The sequence below is a fragment of the Mesoplodon densirostris genome, chromosome 2 (genome assembly GCF_025265405.1).
Source record: "Mesoplodon densirostris isolate mMesDen1 chromosome 2, mMesDen1 primary haplotype, whole genome shotgun sequence".
Taxonomy (NCBI): domain Eukaryota; kingdom Metazoa; phylum Chordata; class Mammalia; order Artiodactyla; family Ziphiidae; genus Mesoplodon; species Mesoplodon densirostris.
The window spans coordinates 121,734,812-121,758,631 of record NC_082662.1 but is presented as its reverse complement, the minus strand read 5'-3'; the positions used below and the strand labels follow the sequence as shown (position 1 = coordinate 121,758,631).

At 40.1% G+C, this 23,820-nt stretch overlaps 1 protein-coding gene across 3 annotated transcripts in view; it reads right to left on the bottom strand.

The window, feature by feature from the left end:
• Positions 1-988: 988 nt before the first annotated feature.
• DDR2 (discoidin domain receptor tyrosine kinase 2) overlaps positions 989-23,820 on the bottom strand; it is a 151,247-nt gene continuing 128,415 nt past the window's right edge. For all 3 annotated transcript variants that reach the window (XM_060090848.1, XM_060090850.1, XM_060090851.1), the window contains 10 exons: positions 20,892-21,135; positions 17,728-17,790; positions 16,792-16,922; positions 13,925-14,135; positions 11,711-11,934; positions 10,343-10,470; positions 7,714-7,905; positions 7,186-7,420; positions 5,126-5,275; positions 989-1,725 (listed from right to left, as the gene is read on the bottom strand). In XM_060090848.1, the coding sequence (XP_059946831.1) occupies positions 1,591-1,725; positions 5,126-5,275; positions 7,186-7,420; positions 7,714-7,905; positions 10,343-10,470; positions 11,711-11,934; positions 13,925-14,135; positions 16,792-16,922; positions 17,728-17,790; positions 20,892-21,135 (1,713 nt within the window). In that variant the 3' untranslated portion in view covers positions 989-1,590. The remainder of the gene's footprint in view (positions 1,726-5,125; positions 5,276-7,185; positions 7,421-7,713; positions 7,906-10,342; positions 10,471-11,710; positions 11,935-13,924; positions 14,136-16,791; positions 16,923-17,727; positions 17,791-20,891; positions 21,136-23,820) is intronic.

The window sequence follows — 23,820 nt, the reverse complement described above, 5'->3', positions numbered from 1 at the left end:
GTCTATTTCTTCTAAGTTTGGGAAGCTTATATTGTGATCTTTTCTTGTTTCTCCTCAGAGGGAATTGAGGGTTCTCTTTCCCTGTTTCCTACTGAATCTGAGGATCTGTGGAGTGTGAAAGCTCAGAATCTGTTCTGAGGGGACTCTTATTTGACAGTGTTATCAGTATCCATGGATTCTGAAGCCAGAGACTCAAACTTTCTTTTTCTGCTGGTCATACCATCTCCAAGGCAAGAGTGTGAACACCAAGCAGCAGCAGCAAATGACTCCTCCATGCTCAACCTGCTCCTCTCAAGGGACTCCTAGGGTTAAAAGGACATTAAACATCATCTCCCACAACCACTTATGTTTGAAACCATATTGACAAAAGGACAGTGACAAAGGACTCCCCATCTCTGGAGGCAGCCCATTCATCCTTGCATGTTCTACCTCTGGTTATGTTTTCCCTAATAAGGAGTGGAAACCAATCTCCCTGTAACTTTCCCTCATTGGTCCTCAGTCAACCCTTTGGGAACGCTCAGAACATATCTATTCCCTATTGTACATGACCTTCAGATTTATGCCTGAGAAATTCAATAACCAGCCCTTGGGTTCCATTGGGTATTCATCCATTAAAAGAGTTGGAAGATTTGGAGAAGATGAACCAAAAGGCCTAGAATCAAGATATCAAAAAACAACAGTTTGTACTGACTCAAAATCAGACTCTCACTAAAACACACACCTGAAAATGTCTAAACAAGACAAGAGGAGGACCCTCTGCAGAAATGGATATCACATCTGTTACCTGTCCTCCACAGGTCTCTTTTCCTGTGTCCATTCTCTATTCAAGAATACTTCCATGCACGAAGCTTTTTTTTTTTTGCAAATGACGATTCCTGTTCATTGAAGTAGATATTCTTTCCTATGTACATCCTCTGAATTTCCTATGCATATAGATCTCAACCCTGATCCCTGCCCATGAACAAACAAAACACCCATTCAAAGAAGCTGGGTTTTTTCAAGCATGTTAACATCTACTTTGCCAGGAGAGGAAAATGCAGAGTTCAGGACATGTCTACAGGCCAAATTAGGAAATTAAACCATTGGTGACTAGTTACTGAATACCATTTCATCAGATTCTCCACACTTACCAGGTATTTTCCCTAAGTCTAATCTCATGTTTCCTAAGACATTACTATTCTTCAAGTTTTTCTTTCTGAAACCATTTTTTAAAAGATGACATGGACAACATATTGTAGAATCTTCACATTCATAAACACAAGCATATTTAACCTTTATAAATTATGTCAATTATCTAGCCTTTGTTATCCAACTTTTTCAGTATATCAAGTAAGATTCTTTACTAGATTTTATCTGCCCTATTCTGTCCTAGGCTTTTTTTTTTTTCTTTTTAGTTCTTTAATGTAAAAAAAGTATATATGTGTCGGGGTAGAGAGTGGGGGAGTGGAGTGGAGGGAGACGAGGGACAGAAAGAGATAAAGGCAAACAAGCCTCTGTCTCTCAGGTCCATTCAATGTCCAAATGGAGTGGCTTAGGCGTGGGTGAGTGGTAGGTCTTGTGAGGAGGACCTGTTGCCAGGCATTGACAGCATCACTCGTCCCCTTGCTGAAGAAGCAGAAGGTGGATTTCCTGGAATGAGGGACGGTGCTTGGTGTCTCTTCTCCAGCAGCTGAGCATCAGCTTATACACAGAGTCAGGGCAAATGGCAGGCTGGGGGAGGTAAGTCTTTGGAAAGAAAAATGAACAAAAAATGAGAATATTAAGAAGAGCGCAGAGAAAGGAAGAGCAGTTGCATCATAGTATGATTTGCCCACTCCCCATTTTCTTGGACTTGGAAAGTGAAATGAATGGGGTGTCTATTCTTCCTATTCAGGAGAATTCTAAATCCCATCAGTCCCTTTTCCATTCCTTTTGTCTTTTCCAGTTCTCTGGAGCAGAATTTCCTGATGGGCCATCCTGTGGTCCCTACCATCATGCAAAAGACGAAACTGAAGCAAGAAGACATCTTAGACTGGAAAGCAAGTGATTAGAACACCAAATCCTCTATTTATAGCCTAGCCACAGTGAGGTTTATTCTGATTGAGCCAATCACGGCAAGGGCAGAAAGTATATTAGTTGCCTCAGCTCCTTTATTGGAATAAAATCCTAGTCACTGAGATGTGGGATATATCCATGTAGCTCCTAACCATAACCTTCTCTGTGCTCCCTCTCTCCTGTACTGTCCCAGGGAGAGAAGATTGGATTTCTTCTTTACATTATTCACCAATATTTGTACATTTACCCCCTCTACAGCCCTGCCCTGAATTCCAGCCTAGAGTTGTATTTGGCTCTACTCCCAAAGCACCAGTTACTGACTGCTTCCACCAGCAAGATGCCACTCTATTGACTCCAGGTCATCTCCTGCTTGCCTGTAATCTATTGCTGTCATTTCCTTACCTATGTTTTTTAACACCTTGGTATATTGACATATTCCCGAAGCAAACCTAAATTTCTCAAGCTCTTTGAAATATGGGTCCAACATTTGCAGCTGGTAAATCATTAACTATTTCCATCTTGCCTTCTCCCACACCAACACCAGCTTATGTCATGCATCATAGGATCATAACGTAGCTCTATCTTTAATTTTTTTTGGAACCTCCACACTGTTTTCCACAGAGGCTGTACCAATTTACATTCCCACCAAAAGTGCACGAGGGTTCCCTTTTCTCCACATCCTCACTAGCACTTGTTGTTTCTTGTTTTTTTGATAACAGCCATTCTAAAGTTGTGAGATGATATCTTATGATGGTTTTGAGCATTGATTTTTTTTAATTTAAACTTTATTTATTTATCCAGTCATTCATTCATTTATTTTTGGCTGCATTGGATCTTTGTTGCTGTGCATGGGCTTTTCTCTAGTGGCAAACGGGGTCTACTCTTCATTGTGATGCATGGGCTTCTCATTGTGGTGGCTTCTCTTGTTGCGGAGCATGGGCTCTAGGTGTGCGGGCTTCAGTAGTTGTAGCTCACGGGCTCTAGAGCACAGGCTCAGTAGTTGTGGCGCACGGGCTTAGTTGCTCCGTGGCATGTGGGATCTTCCCAGACCAGAGCATGAACTTGTGTCCCCTGCACTGGCAGGCAGATTCTTAACCATTGCACCACCAGGGAAGTCCCAATTTTTAATTATTTAATTCCATTTAGACCATGAGCTTTTAAGAAAAGTGCTATCTGAGAATTCTTTACAGTTTGTAAAAGTAAATTGAAAACAAAAATGTCAAATACATTTTTAAATTATTGAAATTATTGTTATAGACTTCCAATTGAATACAAAAGATTTAAGATTTGCTTAAGCTGTGAGCCCTAAGTATAAGATTCTTTCTAGAATTTGTGCTACTGAAAAGTTTTCTTCTGCATTATATCTGCTATGTTCAACAAGTTGGTGACATTGTGCCATTTGAAAACAAATTAGATCACACATGTGTAGTCTAGAGACCATAAAATCCATCTAGCAGCTGACAGTGTTGAGAAATTACTGTCCTTAATTCTAATGTCAAACTTTTAAAATTTGAATACTGAAATTTTAATAAAATTTAAAGTAACTAAATTTTGTAAATTGTAATAAAATGCAAATTTAATAAATTATGTTTAGTAAGTTCATATGTTAAATTAAATAAACTTTTATCAAAAATTCAAACTTATAGATGAGAAGCTTACTCAGCATATAATGGTAATATTTGGCTTTGGTCTTGGCTTCAGTCAAATATTTGACTTTATTATTCAAATGCAAAGCAGACAGTGGACATAAAGTGGGGGGAGGGGAAGCATGCCTTTCTTGCCTGAATGTTTGATAATTCAATTTTCCCTCGTGTAAAATTTGTTTTTTCTATGTGGGATTTCAATCACTGAATAATAAGATGAGGGAAACTGAAAGGTTTAAAATATTCCTCCCTTTGCCTATAATTCTAGGATGTACTCAAGTTAGAATCATTATGATAATAAAATTACACTTTCTAATTGAATGCACCACCTTTAATTGGCCACAAGAATCTAGTAGGTCAACCAGGTGGCCACGATGTGCTACTAGTCCAGGAGAAAAAACATTTTTCCTTTTTCTACTCTCTTATCTCATGCACACCGGAGTAAATCTGCCCTTTGCCAAGGTAAGAAGGCAATTACCTCATAACCGAGATAGATAATTTAGATCTCCTGCTACCAAAATATCTGCAGAGTATCAAGATAAAATTCTAGGACCCCTCCTTCCTATTTTTAAGCTACATATTGTACAATCTCTAGTCATTCCCTTATCTTTTGCTTGCTTTGATCCATTTAAGCCACAGAGGATCTACTTTTAATCTTCTGCAAGAGCCTTCTCCCTCTCCTCAACTGTTATCATCTTCCTGCCTGAGATGCCACACTCCAAGTGTGTGCTGTAGCCAGGCCACTCTGGGGGCTCAGTGCTCCCACCACCAACGAGCTTTCAATCCCACGTCTCATAGGAACTTTAAACACTGAGTCATCCAAGGAATCTTGTAGTATCTTAACTAGGAATTGGGGCCCTTGTAAGCTAAGAAGCCCAGCTTTTCTGAGTCCTGAGATGCCACAGCACCTGGGCCCAGAGGTGCCTTCCAAGAATAGCAAGGCCAGGATGTACCTGAAGGTCTCTGGACATGTAAGTCGAGAAACATTTCTAGATAGTCCAAACCAAGTTTTTAACGAATGCTAATAAATCCCTTATTCACTTTTAAGCTTACATTTTTGTTTCTATGTTTCTCAACCAGGAAGACAAACCATAGAGCCTAGACCAGGAAATAGATCAAACATGAGAGATAGGATTTTATTTTCTGGTATCTTTGAGTTGGGGAGAAGCCTGAGGGGACCCCTCATGTTCTCCAATGACCAACAGGTTGGTACATGGATAAAGCAGAGTGTATGGATGCCTAGGGAGGACCTTGGTCTCTCACATCACCTGGATAATTAGTGACAAAAGTTCTTGGTCTTTTACATTAGCTGGATAATTAGAGACAAACAACAATGATCCAGGTAGCCCATTTTCCAGCTCAGACCTATCCTGTTAAGTCAGAACTTTTCTTTCTCTCTCCTTCAAGAGCACCCAAGGCCACATCTCTCCACCCCCAACAGTTCTCACCTGCCTCCCTTGGTCTCGGAAGAACTCTCCAGTATTCTCGATGACCTGTTCATCTGACAGCTGGGAATAGGGCTGTTCCTGGCAAAAGGTGAAGGTCTCCCACAGAGTCACCCCGAAGGCCCACACATCACTTGCTGTGGTGAATTTGCCCTGTTTAAATAAGAAAAAGAATAATCTGTGCACAACAAGAGCTGATTAGGTTTTCATAATCTGGAGTTTTGCCACTTTTACAACCCAGGGCAAGGAATACTGGGACTGCCAATATACTCATGGGCGATCTGGAAACAACAATAGGAAGTTGTTTCAATGCCAAGCTACAGGCCCTTTTCTCACCCTCAGGATTTCTGCTGAGGTCTACTTCTCTTAGAGATGAGATCCAAGGGCTGAAAAGGACGCAGCCATAGCTATCTGACTCTCCCAGTGCATGTTAGAAGGTCAAACTCTAGGATCTAGGGTAGCCTTGGAGAAATGCCCAGGGGAAAAGCAAAATTAGAATGGGAAGCAATTGTTTCTATGTGAGAGATACGGAAATCTAGTGTAAGTGCCCGGAGTACTTGTTTAACTCGTTCGTTAATCGTCACAGTCTTGAAGGATAGACTAACGAGTGACAGCAATGAGATTCAGATGCAATCAGCATGTATTAAATACTTGCATATGTTCTATTCAATAAATACAGTGCTGACATAGATGATATTATTTATCCTTATTTTTCAGATCAGAAAACTGAGACGAGAGGTTTACTAAAATTTCCTGGTTAACAAGACCATTAATAATGGAAAAACTGAGATTTGGACCAAAACCCTCTGAATCTTGGTCTAATAATCCTTTACAACACCACACAATACCTTTAAAGGGAACAAAGCTTAATAATCACATTAGAAATGAGTAAAATATGTGATTCATCTATATAGATGATAAAGATCTTTATAAGGATTTACATAAAATGGTATATATCACAGCATCATTTATAATCAAAGGAAATTGGAAAGTACTTAAATATCAAATTATAGTGACATAATTAAATTATAGGATATATCCACACAATAGAATATTATGCAGCAATTAAAATCATGTTTTTGAAGAATATTTACTGCCAGTGAGAGAGAATTTTATGTGCATAGTATCGTCCCAATGTGTAAAATAATTATATATATAATACATATATTCAGAGAAATACATGTATAGAAAAAAATCCTCAAAGGAAATACACTAAAATATTAATATTAATAGTGGTCATCTTGGTGAGAGGAAGGGGATAACTATACATTTCTTATTTCAACATTAATTATGAACCCTATAAGATATGAACAAGAAACAAACAGATTAATAATAAATTAACAAAACTAGATTGCTATCAGGCTTTTCTCTGTAATATTAAATGACAAAAGACAAAATTACACATACACAGCATTGTAGGAAGTAAAAGTTTAAAGTCTAATAATTCTATAAGTCAGCTAAGTGGTATAAAATCAACAGTAAATTGTCGCAAATATGCATGGTCAGAAGATATATTTCTAAGAGGTATTTGGAAAAAACTTATTCACCTGTGGTCCAGAATATCAAAAGCTGGATAAAAATTATAAAGCAAAGAATGAGGACCTTAAAAAGTAAATGGTGAAAATCATTAAAATACAAATATAGAGATCAATCTAAATAATTAATTAGAAACATGGTTATGAAATTAATACAGAAGAAAAATATTTTGTGTGGATAACAGTTATTTAAATGACAAGATTTTAATACTCTAAATTAATTAAGATCAGTCAGTAGGTGGAAAGGGTAGAGATTAAAAAAATGGTACTGAATCTCTTCTCATTATGGGTATATTTTTAACCTTTTCCTCCAAACTTTCTACAGTAAGCATGTTATATTTTATCAGCAGAAACAGGCAAGTGTTAAAAATAATAATTAGTACACAAAGTAAATCATCTCAAGTCAGAGAAAATATCAAAGTCTATTTATTGTCTGCCTCCTGCTGTCTCAGGTGCACCCCTACATGCCATCTGCATCTACCTACATGCCAGTTGCTAGGGCAGAGCTCAAAAACACAGGAAACTCACCAGCAAGATGCTCTCCCAAGACATCCAGCGGATCGGGAGAACTGCCCGGCCCTGGATTCGGTAGTAGTCACCACTGTACAGGTTTCTGCTCATTCCAAAGTCAGCTATCTTGATGGTATAGTTCTTACCCACTAAGCAGTTTCGTGTGGCCAGATCTCGATGAACAAAATTAAGTGAGGAAAGGTACTTCATGCCAGATGCAATCTGGGTAGCCATAAACTTCAGGTTGACATAACTGAGGAAATATAAAGGAAGAGAGAAAGTAGCCTCTGGAAAGAGGAAGCTGTGAAAGGTACACACCCTATAGTTGGTACCAACAAACTAGGGTTCCAACCTCAATATCCCTTCTCTATTCTTTATGAATCTCTTTGCTTTCCCCTAAAGGGCAGCTGCTTTATTATTCCCTGCATACTAACCTCCCCAACCGTTCCAGAACAATGATGAAGTTTAAGGCTCACTGCTCCCCACTTCAGATCCCAGATTAGTCTCATGAACACAGAGAAGAGACAGAAGACCCGGCGTATTTACCTGACAGTGGGTACGTTGCTGAAGGAAGAACTGGGGGGTTCATGGCGGGAAAGGAACTGATTGAGATCTCCATTCTCCATGTACTCAGTGATCATGCAGAGAGGATCGTCAGCGATACACACAGCTAAGAGACGGATGATGTTTGGGTCCTTGAGCCGGGACATGATCTTTATCTCCTTAAGAAAATCATTCCTTTGGAGGACAGAGACATAGATAAACCCAGAGGTTGCCAGAGTTAGAATCAAGAGGGGAAAGAAGACACAGCAAAGTCTAGTCCTAACCATTATACTGAGTCTTGTTTCCCTTTGGATAACCTTTGAGAGAACGGAGAACTTGGTACCTGGAAACTGTCTCATTCTACTCATCCTGGAATGCGATGCACCCTTATTCAACTATAATTTGGTGGGGGAAACATGGACCATGACATTCACATTTGCATCCCTATTATCCAACAGAAGGCCTGCCACATAGAAAGTGATTAATATTTGCTAAATCAAATATATGTTGCTAAAAACTAGTCTTAAAAATAAAACCTTCAACTGAAAGTCATATCTTAACTGCACTGGGGTCTTTACCTTTTTTAAAAGCCATGGAGGGACTTCCCTGGTGGAGCAGTGGTTAAGAATCTGCCTGCGAACGCAGAGGACACGGGTTCGAACCCTAGTCTGGGAAGATCCCGCATGCTGCGGAGCAACTAAGCCTGTGAGCCACAACTACTGAAGCCTGGGTTCTAGAGCTCACAAGTCACAACTACTGAGCCTGTGTGACACAACTACTGAAGCCTGCGCTCTAGAGCCCATGCTCCACAACAAGAGAAGCTAGCACAACAAAAAGCGCACTCACTGCAGCAAAGAGTAGACCCTGCTCACCGCAACTAGAGAAAGCCCACATGCAGCAACAAAGACCCAATGCAGCAACCCCCAAAAAAGAAAAACAAACAAAAAGCCGTGGAGTCGCTCTATAAGTAAAGTGAAGGCACTTTTTATAAAGTGAATAACCACCCTCTGGTTTAATCTGATAATTTTTTTATTTTCTCATACTGGTTTCTTTTAATGCAGGGTGCACCAGCAGTCAGTCACAACACATATTTAGTAGCCTGTTCAAAACAGCTATTTAAAGTTCACGGTGGTAATGCAGCATCATTTCAAAAGAAGTACTCACTTGGCCGAAACTAATAACTTTTTGAATAGATGGTGACAACCACCCTTGAGTCACAAAGTGGGCTATAACCTTCCAAGTAGCAATATTTAGGTTACTGAGGCCACTAGCCCACATTCTCAAAACTATTGAAGCAGACCTGTTATAAGTCTCCTGTGAGTTTCCTAGGAATCCTGGACTGGAAGTCATACTATGTCAATATAAACTCCTTGAAATCAGTGTGGTCCTGACACAACACCTCTCCTCTTTCATTGCCCCTTCAATCTCAAACCTGGCGGGGGGTCCATGGCTTGGGAGAGCTTAGAGCCTAAGCCATCCATCATTGCTAAATTGGAGTGGGCACAGGTGGGACACCCAACGTCACCAAAAAAAACAATGGGCAAAGGCTTTGTCACATCCCATAGTTTTTTTTCTTTCATCTTGCCACCTTCTCCAATCACATGCTAAGATTAATATCAGGAATATTCTATCTCTCTATGGGACCCAGAGGATGTCCCTGTTCACTCATACTAGTATCCTTAAGATTGAAATTCTCGCAGTTAAAATTCCAAAACCTCCACAGTTCTGTTCCCTTGCCTTTCTTTCTTCTTCATGCTATATCCTATCAATTGCAAGACTTTTAATAAAACCCTAACACCATTCTTGGAATTTATGATAATTTAAGGAATAGGGATCATAAACTTTCTATAAATTTGAATATCAGTGAGACACATCAAGCCAACACAAATGGGGAAATACATATGTTACCCAGATGTGCAGATTTCTCTGAGACACATACAACCAGCTTTCAACCAGCATGCCTCTCTGGGTGAGGATTAACTCACCATTACTGTAATGGAAAGGCTGTCAGACAACGGAGTGTGGCTGGAAACTGCAATTTATGTAGTAAAGGATCCAAGAGATTATTAGCCAGTTTGGAAAACTGCTAAAGGACTGTGGATCCTTTTGCTTTGAGGTCCATGGATACTTTTCCAAGTAGAGGTAGCTTCTCATTTGGGGGGTTGCTGGACATAGAAGAAAAGGAGCATAAAAGAGAAAAAAGGGGATGAGAAAGTAAATAGAGATGTGGGGGGAAAAGGAGAATGGGAGAAACTTAGCAAGAAAGATGTGTGTGATTGTGAAAAGTCTGCAAGGGGAGGTAATGACATTCAGGCGTGCGTCTGTGTATAATGATTGAAGAGGTACGTATTCAGTCTTTAGTGTATGTTGGGGTGTACAGTGCTGTGCAAAGGGGGTTAGGAAGTAAATGTGTAGCATATCCAACAGAAAATGTACATTTGTTTTTGAGAGAGATGAGAATGAAGCTGAGGACTACTGACCCATCAGAAAAATAAAGCACAACAATGGAAATGTGAGGTAGCTCACAGACCTTCCCATCTCAAAAGAAACAAATTGCTCAGAAGTTTCCAGGAGGGTTCCTGATCCTGAAGATGAAACACATAAAGGAAAATTTAAAATGCAGACCACAAACCTGGCATTCTTGTTGGCATCTGCTCGGAGCATTTTCACGGCCACCAGGACAGGCTGGTTGGCACTGACATCTAGGGCAAAATCTTTGTCTTTGAATTTTTCCATTCCCTCCACTTCACAGAGATGAACCTAGACAAAAGTCATCTAGTCTCAGCATCATCATTTCTCCTGAAGATGTCTCAGTACTCTTGCTGGGCATTTCCTGGAGATAAACTAACTCTTACAACTCAGGCAAAATAATCAAAAAGACCGGTAAGAAGATACGTGCAACACATCTTTGACTCAAATAACTGATTTAAGAAAATGGTAAGGTACCCAGCTAATGTGATATGTTACTGCTTTATAAAAGAAATACATTGATTGGAACATTAAATATGTGAATGAATCTATAACATGGTATTTTATTACAGCATAGCCCACTATAAAATGTCATTCGGTATAAATACTTGAACTTTGATTCAAGGAAGTTTAGTTACGGGATCGTGCAAAACGTTAGGCAATTTCTTCTCTAAGGTAAGCCCTTAGTATGGGATTAGCATCATCAGGAACCTCTAGGCATTAGTAACTGTATAACAAACCTGTGTTTTCAACCCAGGAGACAGAATGAGTGTATATAACACCACAAACAGATGCCGTGGACCCTTCTACCTCCACCACCACCAAACCTACCCAAGGTTAAAGCATGCCACCCATGCTGGAAACCAATAACATATTCTTATGAAACCAAATTACATTTGGAATTTAGATGGTGGTGTTGAAGACCTTCTGTTGCCACTTAAATCACTGCTTTGAATTCTCAGAAGGCTCATGTAACTGATGTAAGAGTGAAAAGTCAAATATTACATGCATCACTATGAGGGCAATTGAGAAGTGTGTTCCTCCTTATCTTGGTTAGTGATTCATTCCCTAGTGGCTGGTTCTGGGACCAAAGGCAGGGGTGAGGTTGTTTTTGACCATTTTACATGTAACTCCAATTAAAAGGGAAAAAACAAAGTGGCTATCCAATAGCAGGATGTTCTTGGACAGTTTATAAAAGATGATCACATCTTATGGGTCCCCACCCTTTGTAACCTGTTGTAAAAATTTTGGAAAATATTGAATGTTTTTCAGAATATCTAAGTCTAGTGACTTTCCTGCTTTAAAAACTCTTATATAGAAATCAGAATTCCCAGGATTTCCACAGCTGTTTGACAAAGATGAGGCTGACCAATACTAGTCTTCTAGAGAACAATGCAAGGAGAGACAAGTGGAGGAGACATTTGGTGTGAATCCACTTTGGATGGGACAGTTTGCTCTACTGACCATTTTTATTCAACCACTTCCTTTGAACTACCAAGGACTGGAGGCCCCACTCAAAGAATCAGCTCACCTCCCCAAACTGGCCTTCTCCCAGCTTCTCCTTGAAAGTTAAGAGTTTCCTGGGGAACTCTTCCACAGCCACATCTTTCCCCGAGAGCAGGTCCATGGTAATGGCAGGCACGGAGTAGGTGTTGCCTCCAGTCACCCCCTGGAGGTTCACAATGTCAGCCTCTGCATAGTGGGGCACACCCTCAGGCCCACTGGGCTGGACTGGCTTCACAATGCCACTGCAGCCTGCGAAGACAAGGACAATGAGTCTCATTCCAAGGGGCCTCTTTTGAGATATCTTCAAGAAAGGAAATCTGAGAGGAGAGCTAAAACATGCCCCCAAGACAGCCTAACCTACACCATGACATTCTTACTTGGAGAATGATTCCTCTGGAGATTCTCTCTTGGGGCCTCCAGAATGTAGGCACCATTTTATCTCTTACCTTCTCCTCATAACTACGTGATCATTAATAACCTCCTTGGGGCTTCCCTGGTGGCGCAGTGGTTGAGAATCTGCCTGCCGATGCAGGGGACACGGGTTCATGCCCCGGTCCAGGAAGATCCCACATGCCGCGGAGCAACTGGGCCCGTGAGCCACAACTACTGAGCCTGCGCATCTGAAGCCCATGCTCCGAAACAAGAGACGCCGCGATAGTGACAGGCCCGCGCACCGCGATGAAGAGTGGCCCCGGCTTGCCACAACTAGAGAAAGTCCTCGCACAGAAACGAAGACCCAACACAGCAAAAATAAATTAATTAATTAATAAACTCCTACCCCAACATCTTCTTTAAAAAAATAAAAAATAAAAAATAACCTCCTTGGTTAATCTTGTGGAATTGTGGTGAAGCGCCAGGAAGGCTCACTATACTAGTTAGGGTAGGAGTATTAAAGTTTTAGGATTTAATGGCATATTTCCTTAATTTTAAGATATAATCGCTGATTTTAGTAACCCATTTCAGGGATTAAAAACTGTGATTAGGGCCTCCCTGGTGGCGCAGTGGTTGAGAGTCCGCCTGCCGATGCAGAGGATACGGGTTCGTGCCCCGATCTGGGAGGATCCCATGTGCCGCGGAGCGGCTGGGCCCGTGAGCCATGGCCGCTGGGCCTGCGCATCCGGAGCCTGTGCTCCGCAACGGGAGAGGCCACAACAGTGAGAGGCCCGCATACCGCAAAAAGAAAAAAAAAAAAAAAAAACTGTGATTAAATGTATATGATCTAGCTTAAGACACATCCTAACTTTAAAAAATATTAAAACATGAGGGGGGATTTTTAGACTTCAGAAAGTAGGTAGATCACTTTGGTTCGGCCTAGGAAATAAATTACATCCCTATTCTTGCTGTCTCTGTAAAATTCCCGTAGTTCAATATGCTCCTTCAATGTTTGCTTTCCACTGAGTGGTAAATACACATTAGTTTCCTTTCTTCCTTTGGAAGGACTCCCTTGAAAAGCCTCTGCTCTCATGGTTAGTCCAGCTACTTCTCCAATCAGCTCTCCCCTGAACACCATCAGTCCTCTTCCACTGACTGGGGTCATTCCTCAGATGCTGACATTATGGACAGAAAAGCTGCTCTGAGCCTCAGCAATGACCCCAGCATCCCCTCTGATGTCACTCTGCAGCCCTTTTTAAAAGACATTGGAATGTGAATCAATTGGCACTGTTTTACCAAAACAACACTTTATTGAGAAAAGACAAGAAATATTTGCTCTCGTAATAAAATCTTGTATTAGTCAAGTAAATTTTCACCAAAGAGAAATGAACAAAAGTTAAGTAACTCAATTATCTAGGTGACTAAAACCTGGGAATTCTAGGATCTCTTTAGCTTCGTTGTTTTTTCTCCAAGTGAAATTCTAGTCCTGAATTTACCCCTATTGGTGTTTGATGTTGGGTGAGTACCTTATCTGGGCCTTCTCACTTTCCTCCTATGAAAAATGAGAAGGTTGGACTAGTTGGACTGTTTAGGTTCTTCTGGTGTTAACACCTTAGTAATGTATTTTATTTATTAATCTTCTTCTGACATGTGGGTCCCTCCAAACATCTGCTACGTGCAGTAGAAAAGGAGAGATGTCCAGATTCAATTAGGAGCAGCAGTAGACCAAATCTAGAAAGAAAGAGTGGACTTCCCAGGAGAAGGTGGACTTCTCTAGGCTAAAATTAGACTTGGTTGAGTAGGAGCAATAGTGTCACACCTTTATAAATCTTGTCCCTCAATTTTCTGCTTACTGTTTCATCCTCACCTGATTCTTCCTCCCCTGGAGCAAATTCTGGGAGTTTCCGTATCAGCCTGGACGGCTCCTGGTAGTCAGGGCGAAGGGGAAAGATGCGATCATAAGTGGAGTTGGACTCCTGCTCGCTTGGTGATGAGGAGCGGTTATTGTTGAACATACTGGACTCGCTTGGCAGGGAAAGGCTGACTGTCATTTCATCATCCAGCATCCTCCGGGAAGCCTGAAAGAGAAGGACAGGGGAGAAAGGCATGTTGACACAAAAGGGATCATCACTCCTTCCTCTTCTTAAACCCAGCTCTTCCACTCAGATGAAATAACTCTTTAATACTCAAACTCCAGAAGCAATGCAAGTGACAGGGGTTCAGTCTGGTTCCACAAGTGCCTGTGTTGTAGAAACTCAGAATCATCTTTCATTTCTTCAAGGCAGAATTTGACTTCCAAATTTCTGCACTGCCAACATTAATTAACTTCCATTGAAACACTTACAAGCCTTATTCACGTGACACCATTAGAACCTATCAGTAGCCAATCAAAGAATTTCTCAGTCTTACAGTTTTCAATGTTCTGCTAAATAATGGGTTTTCCTGACACCACTCAACTGATTGATTTTGTGTAGGCATAAATTAAAATGCTCTTTAACGCAAAAAATGTGCTGTAACATGATGAATCTGTAGTTCACCTGACCACTCTGGCATTGTAGATTAGGGTAATACCCGCTTGACCCCACATTTTTACTAACCAAAAATAAAATGGCTACAAAATAAGAAAGGAAAGCCCTAGGTGCTAGGGATACTAACATGAATTATACCTAACACAGGAATAAGAAGAATAAAACAGCTAATTGTTCCATCATTCTATTTAATATGACCTGCCTGCTCCTTCAAAAGGAAAATCTCATAATCTAAGTATATGTGACTATTTGGATTTAAACACGTGAAACGTTCTACTCCAACAAATACACTTTGGGTGCTCAGTGGAGAAACTTAGATGTCTGCTCCATACCCGAGACTGAGAGTTCCTTTGTTGCAGTAATATCCTCAATACTGAGCATGGAGCCCAGCACATAGTAGGTACTCAATAAATATCGGTTGACTCTCTCAAAGAGAAAGTTCTGAGGACACCACTGTAAGTATCCTGCAGGTAATACTACAGCATAAGGCTATTTTGAGCAATGTATTTGGAATACATAGGTATGCTTAAGGGTCTTCTACAAAAAAATTCTTTTCCCCAGAAGCAATCCTGTGTCACTCCAGATCATCTTGAGTTATCTTACTCAGGATGTACAGGGACAGAAAGAATTTCTTGAAGGACCAAGTTAAATATTCAAGGGCAAAATTTTTATTCTCCCTTTTACCTGGAGAGTCTCCAATCCAAAATTCTTCTCCCAGCCCATGAATATATTCCAGTGGGACTCAGAAGAAAGACTCAAAGAGTGGTAAATTCTGGCTCAAATAAAGAGAAAAATAGCTCACAGGGAAGAGAACACAGACTCTCCCCCCTCAACTAAAATGCAGTCATAACAGACTGTTCAGTAAGAACACAGCTTCAAGCTGTCCAATGAACCGTCAGACCATCAGCTGCTACCACCACCACTCTTTGCTACCCCGCATCGTGGAATTTAGATACCAAGTGTGTTCTAGCATTCTAAAAGACAAAAGGTTTTGATGTTGCCTCATCATGCCACTGAGTGAGCTCTCTGTGGATTCTGCCTTTCAGCCTTCAGTCACTATTTATGGATTGAAAGCTTTAATTTAATTTTTAGACTAATGTTAGAAGTCTCTGTGGGAAGCAAAGAGACCCTCTCTTCTGTGAAATATTCCTGACTAAAGTCCTTAAAATAAACCTCAATCATCTCAGAACTTGAATGTGTAACAGATCAGAAGGAATTGCATGCTACTTGTCTGGGTCATTCCCCTCACTTCTCTGATTTCAGCCTCTTCCTCTTGTCCTACTCACAAAGCGTTCAGAAGGTTCCAGTCCATTCTCACAGTGCCCTTTCCCCTCTTCTGGTATGTACTCTACATAGGCACTGGTCTCCTCTGAGATCCCATCCCCAAATACTTAGTCTATAAACACAATCAGCCTATACCCTCCCTCCTGTTCCCTGCCCTTGATGGGCACCTCAAAGCCTCACAGCCCAGAGTATCTATGATCTCTCACAGTCCACATCCATTTGAGCTCATTGACCAGGAACAATGTCCATGACTAAAGGTAGAAACACTTTATCATCAGCAAACCCCAAGAGTATCACACATTTAGCAGCAGTGCCCAGAATTGCTATCTGGTCTAAGACACCAAGAAAAGTCATAGATATTCCATCCGTGGTGAAAGGTATATATTTTAGAAGAAAAGAAGTCAACATATTTCAAGACTGACAATTAGAACAAGCATAGAAAGCAGGATATTAACTGTATGACCTTGAGCACATCACATTTTCTCATGAGCAAAACAGTTAAATATAACTACTCTGCCCAACTCACAATTATTCAATGAGGTTCAAATAAAATCAAGGAAAAAGTCTTTGCAGACTGTAAAGTGTTAGACAAATGTAATACAAATTATATAGATCATTTGGCCTAGACTAAAAGAATCTGAGGAGGCACTCAGAAGGATGCATAACCATAACTTTCTTTTTTGGGGGCCGTACCACGTGGCATGCAGGATCTTAGTTCCCCATCCATGGGGGAAGCATGTGCCCCCTGCAGTGGAAGCACAGAGTCCTAACCACTGGACTCGCAGGTCCTCCCCAACCATAACTTTCAAGTACAAAAAGAAGTAGGAATAGAATTGTGAGAAACTTGGCTTGGATATTAATGAAGCAGCACAGGAAAGGATGGAGCAGCTTCCTACCCCGTGATTGTCCTGCACTTCCTCACCTTCTCCAGCATTTTCTGCCAGAACTGCCTCCAGAGGATGATGACAATGATAGCCAGGAGGATGAAGATTATGGCCACTAAGCAGCCAATCAGGATTCGAGTGTTGCTGTCATCAACTTTAAGCATTGGATCTGTAACCAGGAAAAGAAGGACGAAGAATGTTATCATCTCAAGGGGCAAGGAAAAGCATAAAGGCTTGGACTAGAGAAAAGAAGGCAGAACCTATTCCTTCAGGATAATTCCACAAGATGCCACTTAACACTTGGTCTTGCTACTCTTGTATTACTGTGCTCCTATATCCTACAGTCCTCATCCATGGGACAGTAGCTTCCTCTTCCTCATGTATTAGACTGGATAATGGAGAGGTTTTCCATTCCTCCCAAAATTTTGCTCCCTTTATACCATGGCCCCTAATCACACCTCATGAAAAACAGGTGAAGAATCAGTTTCACTCTTCATTGAGACATGCCAAGGCAGCTGAGAGTCCTCTTTGGAGACACTTGATCACGTGTTTCCCAGATTGCTGACTTATACAGCCAGTGACTGTTTGAAGCAATGCATACACTTTTCCATATTTCTCTCCAATTGGAGAGACTAGCTTTTTGTTCCATTCATTCATTGAGATCCCTACAATGGGTCTCACCTAGAAATATCCCTTTCCTTGTTTTTGCTCCAAGCTTCCCAAACTTCTAAGAAGCAGTTGGAACAGCTCCAGACTCTGCCTCAGCAGAAGAATCACATGGACCAGCAGGGAAGAGAGTGAGGTTGGGCCTTTAACTTTGGAGGTGGTCTGTCCTATCTTTCCAGAGCTACTCTTCATTGAAAGCCACCTGGTATCAAGCCTGCTACACAGTCAAGCCTTTGCAAATCTCCACCCTTCTTCATCCTCCAGGAGGTCCCTTCAACTTAATTTTTATAACCAAGAAGCATACATACCATAGGTTGTGGGTGCCACAGGCGATGTGGGCAGGGCTCCAGAGTTGTTGTACATAGCAGCATCTGTCACAAAACAAGGGTGAGTCAGAGCTGGGGAGAAGACAGCTCGGTAGTGGTTTTTCTGAAGGCAGGTTGTAAGCTAGCACTTTGTGAAATCGATTTACTGTGTTGCTAAAAGCCTTTCTTAGAAATGAAATCATATAATATATTAAGTAAAAAATATCGCCATTCATCTAAATAGTAAGGGCAAGTTTTCTTTTGTAAAAATTTTGTTTCAATTATTACCTACTAAGTGTCATGGTACAAAAAAGTTAAAGAGAGTGATCAGAGGGCTGTGACCACACATTATCATAAATCATGCATAGGAAGTGAGATCCAAATTCAACAAAATGTAGAGAGAATACAATGGGTAAGTAGACATAGGACAGACATAGGGTTAAGATGTGATTTCCTTTCAAGGAAATTACGGTGTTTTACAAAAGAGTTTTCACTGTGCCTCATAGTCCTAGCTCTTTAATTTATAAATTAAGCCTTCTTCCTTAGAAATAAATTAGAGTATCATTTACAGTGATGTTGAAGCTTCTAGGACTAGCTCCCAAAAGTTTATTTGACAGATTGATGTTGGTAACTAATTTTTCTCTCTGACTTGTCTAATCAAGGGGGTCAAGAATTAGAATATGCAAAGACTATCAGTAATAATAAATAATAATTAGTCAGCAACAATAAGTTATTGGAGTTTTTGTTACAGTAGCCCACCCTACTCCAAATAATATACTCCTGCCTCAGTCTGATTTGGATTTACTTCTTCTTTGGCTCCGTAGTACCCAGTGTCTATATCATTTAGTACATACCACAGTGTCTCATATTTTAAGTTTACTCATCCATCTTCTATGAAACATTGGGCACCTTTAGGTCAAGGACATTGTCTTATTTGTCATTGTAACCTAATAACTAAGACAGTGCATGGTACATAGTAGATGCTCAATAATGTTTTATGCATGAATGCACACATGTTCATTGTAAGTAGTATATGGTATAAAGAGGAAGTAACAGTGAAGGAGATATACAAGGAACAATCAGATAAGTGCTGTAAAGTCAGACCCTTAAGACTGAGATTCAAGACAGTATCTAAAAGGACTCTGGTCAGTGGAATAAAAAAGAAGAGATTCTCAGGAAGAAACTGTATTGAATTAAGTAATTATATTCCTCTTTGAGATGTACCATTGACCCTTGAACAATGTGCAGGTTAGGGGCACTGAGTACTCTGCGCAGTGGAAAATCTGCATATAACTTAAAATCAGCCCTCCATATACATGGTTCTTCCATATCCAAGGTTCTGCATCCATGGATTCAACCAACTGTGGATCGTGTAGTATTGTAATATTTACTATGGAAAAAAATCCATATATAGATAGACCCATGCAGTTCAAACCCATGTTGTTCACAGGTCAACTGTACATATATGATACTTAGTGACTTCTATTTTGAATAAGAGATGGATTCTTCTCTAACTCAGGTAAAGAATCCTGTCATAAGATTTAAATCCTCAGAGAGGGAACTTCCCTGGGGCACAGTGGATGAGACTCCGCACTCCCAATGTAGGGGGCCTGGGTTCAATCCCTGGTCAGGGAACTAGATCCTGCATGCATGCTGCAACTAAGAGTTCGCATGCCGCAACTAAGGAACACATGTACTGCAACCAAGAAGCTGGTGAGCCACCACTAAGAAGCCTGCAAGCTGCAACTAAGGAGCCCGCCTGCTGCAACTAAGACCCAGAGCAACCAAATAAGTAAATTTTTAAAAAATCCTTTTTTTAACACATCTCTAAAAATGTGTCCTCTTTAATGTTAGTGAGGATGAAAACCAAAATAAAATCTATTAGATACCACTGAAGCTTGCTAGAGCATTGACCCATTACTTTGTAAATTGATGAAAAAATTAATTAAGTATGCTGCCCTTCCAACATGAACTGTATTTCAGGGTTAACAAGCATATGGGGAATAGTTCTCCTATTCAGAAGAAATTCAGCTAATAAATGCAGAAGGAATAAAAGAATTAGAAAATCACCATTTAGCAACTCCTAATGAAATAATTTAAGCACTGGTCATCAATGGAGGATAAAACCTAAGGAGAAAGTTCATTGGGAACTTTTCAATGAAAGGATAACCACCTGAGCCCAGAGATAAATCTTAGCATCACTAAAAGTAAGAGATTCTAACATAACATCCCCATGATGAGGTTCAGCATAGAGTACACAGCACTATCCATGAAAAGTCCTTGGCAAAAATGAATATTGAATTTGAATCAAATTCACCTGTAGATATAACCACCAGTCTACAGGATGACAGAGGATAGAAGCTCCAGTAAAATTACACCACAGAAAGTAATCAGCGAAACCAGAATGGAATTTTTTTTTAAAACTGTTTTAGGTTAAAAGAGATACCACCTAGTAATATAATAAAGGAAATGTACCAAGAGGGGCTAATTAGTTGGATCCTAATTCAATCAAGCCAACTGTAGTAAGACACTATTAGACAATCAGGGATACTTGAATGTGGACTGGCTATTATATTATATTAAGGAATTATTTACTAAGAAATTTGTTGGATGTTATAATTGCATTATTATGAAAGTAATGTTATTTTCTCAGGTGTATTCTAAAATTTTAGTAGTGAAATCAAATAATGTCTCAGATTTGCTTCAAAACACTGTACCAAAAAGGGAGGAATAAATGAAACAAGCATGACAAAAAAAACAATGGTTAGTAAAGCTAGGTGATGGATGGGGGTTCATTGTTCTCTTTATTTTTATTTAGACATCTTCATTTAAATATTTTAATAATGTTTAGGTGTGCTTCCCCTTAACTGGCTTGATTTACATAAAGGTTTTAACACATTGTACTCATTTTCTTTAATCCTTTATCTTACATCTCTTTTAGACAAATGTGTGTGAGAGCCAAGTAAACATTCTGTCCACTTCCACATCCTCATCCCTACCCTTCCACAACCACACTAGTCGCAGAAAAGAGTCCCTCTATCTACCCATGAGAAGCCACATGTACAACCGTCCTCCTTTCAGACACCCGCCAGTGAGAAGCTCTGGACACCTCCTTCATCCTTCACCACCCTGCTCCCAGTTCCCTAAGGGGCCCCCAAGCTCCCAACCTGATTGGAAGGTGATCTCACTGAACATCATCCAGGTGTCAGCAAAATGGTATTGGCACTTGATGGCACTGGCCATGCGGTGGTGGAGGGGTACCGTGACAAACCGAGCACTGGGGTTGACGTCATCCAGGACAAGGGGGAAGGAGACAGCGTTAGGTTCCCATTCATTGGCTTCAGAGCGAAAGTAGCACTGTACCTCCTTAAAAATCTTCACACCTTTAGCAAACATGTTGTTGCAGTGGACCTGGCAGAGAAAGAGGCATGTAAGTGACAGGGTGACCCTGTTGGGTGGCACTAGGGACACAGTGCAACCTAACGCAGTAAGATCTTAGACCTGACAAATTTCTCTGAGCACCACCCTTGGTGAATAATTGGTGCTCTGCAGTCTTGCGTTTTTCCCTTCTAGGAATCTCACAATGGCAGTGATACCTTATAAAACCTGGGCTGCTACCCCAGTCACCTCTTTGCAATTGTGCTCCCCTGGCTACCTCACTGCATGCTGCTGGGAGTAGTGTCCTTATCTGTTAACTGAGGGCTGGACCAGCATCCTCTCAGTTCCTTCCTTGCCCTGAACTCTCTCTGCTCTATAACCCAACCATTCCAGTCCTCTCAACCACAGTTGCTATCTGCCCAGAATGGAGCAATTCTGAACTACTTTCTCCTATGTACATTCCAAAGCCAGTCCACTTCTTTCAACAGGTTTAGATGAGAAACCTGAAATAATACACAATCCAATATAATTTCATCTTTCTCTTTAGAAATCTCATTTCGACTGCCAGGTATTAGCATTTGTCAGCCAGAGACACAAAACTTAATTATCTCTCTTAATGAAATTCAGCTTAGGTAAAGCCATTCTGATGAGAGCCTCATATCTTCCTCATAGATATTTTCTGAGATGAGAAAAGAAGGCCTTTAGGAAGGTAGCTTTTTTGTTGTACCTTCCTTGGGATGAATTAACAGTTTAGTTTATTGAACACAAGTAAATGGAACAAGGCTAAGAACAAAATCAAAGAAATACCAACTACAGCTTCAATACATTTTTCAGATGTTTTGAAATCTGCAAAGTGTTGGATAAGTAGCCTGTGGGGAAGGTAATAATCTTTCCTACAGATGTTTTGGGAATCCTTCTAGAATGCAAGTAAATAGCATAGGATTTCATTCTCCTGTGGACTTAACATATTTATGTAATAAATAGAATATATTTTAAAATGCATTTATATATATGTTTCAGAATTTCTTTCAATTTATTTTTTCTTGATTTGTATAATAAAATTTTTTCTATTTTATATTTTTCCAAAAATAAGCTCTTGGATTTATGATCATTTCTATAGTTTTCTAATTTTAATTAATTGGTTTATTCATTTAGAATAGACTGATGGACCTAGTGGCAGGGCAGGAATTAAGACATAGACATAGAGAATGGACTTGAGGACATGGGGTAGGGGGGAAGGGGGAAGCTGGGGCAAAGTGAGAGTAGCATCGACATATATACACTACCGAACGTAAAATAGATAGTTAATGGGAAGCAGCAGCATAGCACAGGGAGATCAGCTCAGTGCTTTGCAGTGACCTAGAGAGGTGGGATTGGGAGGGTGGGAGCGAGGCTAAAGAGGGAGGGGATATGGGGATATATGTATGCATATGGCTGATTCACTTTGTTGTACAACAGAAATTAACACAGTAGTGTGAAGCAATTACACTCCAAGATTAAAAAAAAATAATGAAGAATGTATTCAGTACCATGAATTTTATTCAGTGTGGTTTTATATGTATCCCATTGGTTTTGATATATGTAATTTTTCATTTTCTAAATGCTCTATGGATTTGATTTTCGTTTAAATGCTGTATTTTAACTATAATCAGGGCAGGGAGGAAAATATGCAGTACTTTGCCTAAGAAGCAAAAAACTACTCTGTAGAAGATTTCAGTGACCTGAAAGTCATCTTTTACTTTTCATTTGTCTCAGAAAAATTAAAATATGGTAGACACCTGCTTGGCCTGCTAGTCCTGAGAAGACTAGCTCTGAGTCAGCTCCTGAGATGTTTCTGGTACCTTCTAAATGCAGACATATGCATTTGAATAATTTTGATCTGTGATAAACTAGTTAAACAGGAGCTGCTGGGGACTCAGGAAGATCAAAGTCAATTCAGCAAATATTATAACTTTATGGGGACTTTAAAATACATTTTATTATTTGTGTGACTAGAAATTCTCCCAATGATATATAATGAATTGATACACATGTTCATAGGTACATATTGGGTATACACATTATTCAGCAATACAAATAAATTTTTCCTTGAAGCATACATAGTTTTGTTACTGTGCATATTTCCCTCCACCACCCCATAAACCTGTAAAGAATAATGTGTTAACACATGATTGCACACACATTTTACAACTTCCCAAGAGCCATTTATGAGCAACACACTGGCAGATTGGGTATGTGTTGATCCTTCTGTTCTCATCATTTAACTAGTAGCTATTAATCCAACTAGGAGATATTATCATCTTAACATGTGAACGTGATATAGTAGACATGCATTTTCTTTTTGACTCCAGCTTTGTGCCAAGAATAACAAATTTTTATTTACTGGGAATGGTACAGTTTCCCTTCTTCAGGGTCCCCATGTCATTCTACATACATTCTTTTGCAAATAAATAGTGTCTTCTCCCACTGAACTGCAAATTGCCCCAAGGTAGGGACCATTTCTTATTCATCTGTTTACCCCCAGAACCTAGAATTCAGGTTTAACATCCAATCTGGTCACTTTTTGCATGCAATTTTCTTCCATTCCTTTCTCTCTGAAACGTACTTGGGATTGAGTAAGAGAAAAGGAAAAATGATCAATTGAGCTAAGTATCAGGAAACTCACCATACCAACGGAGAGGTCCTCAACCCTTACATCCAGGGTAGGCTCTCCTGAAA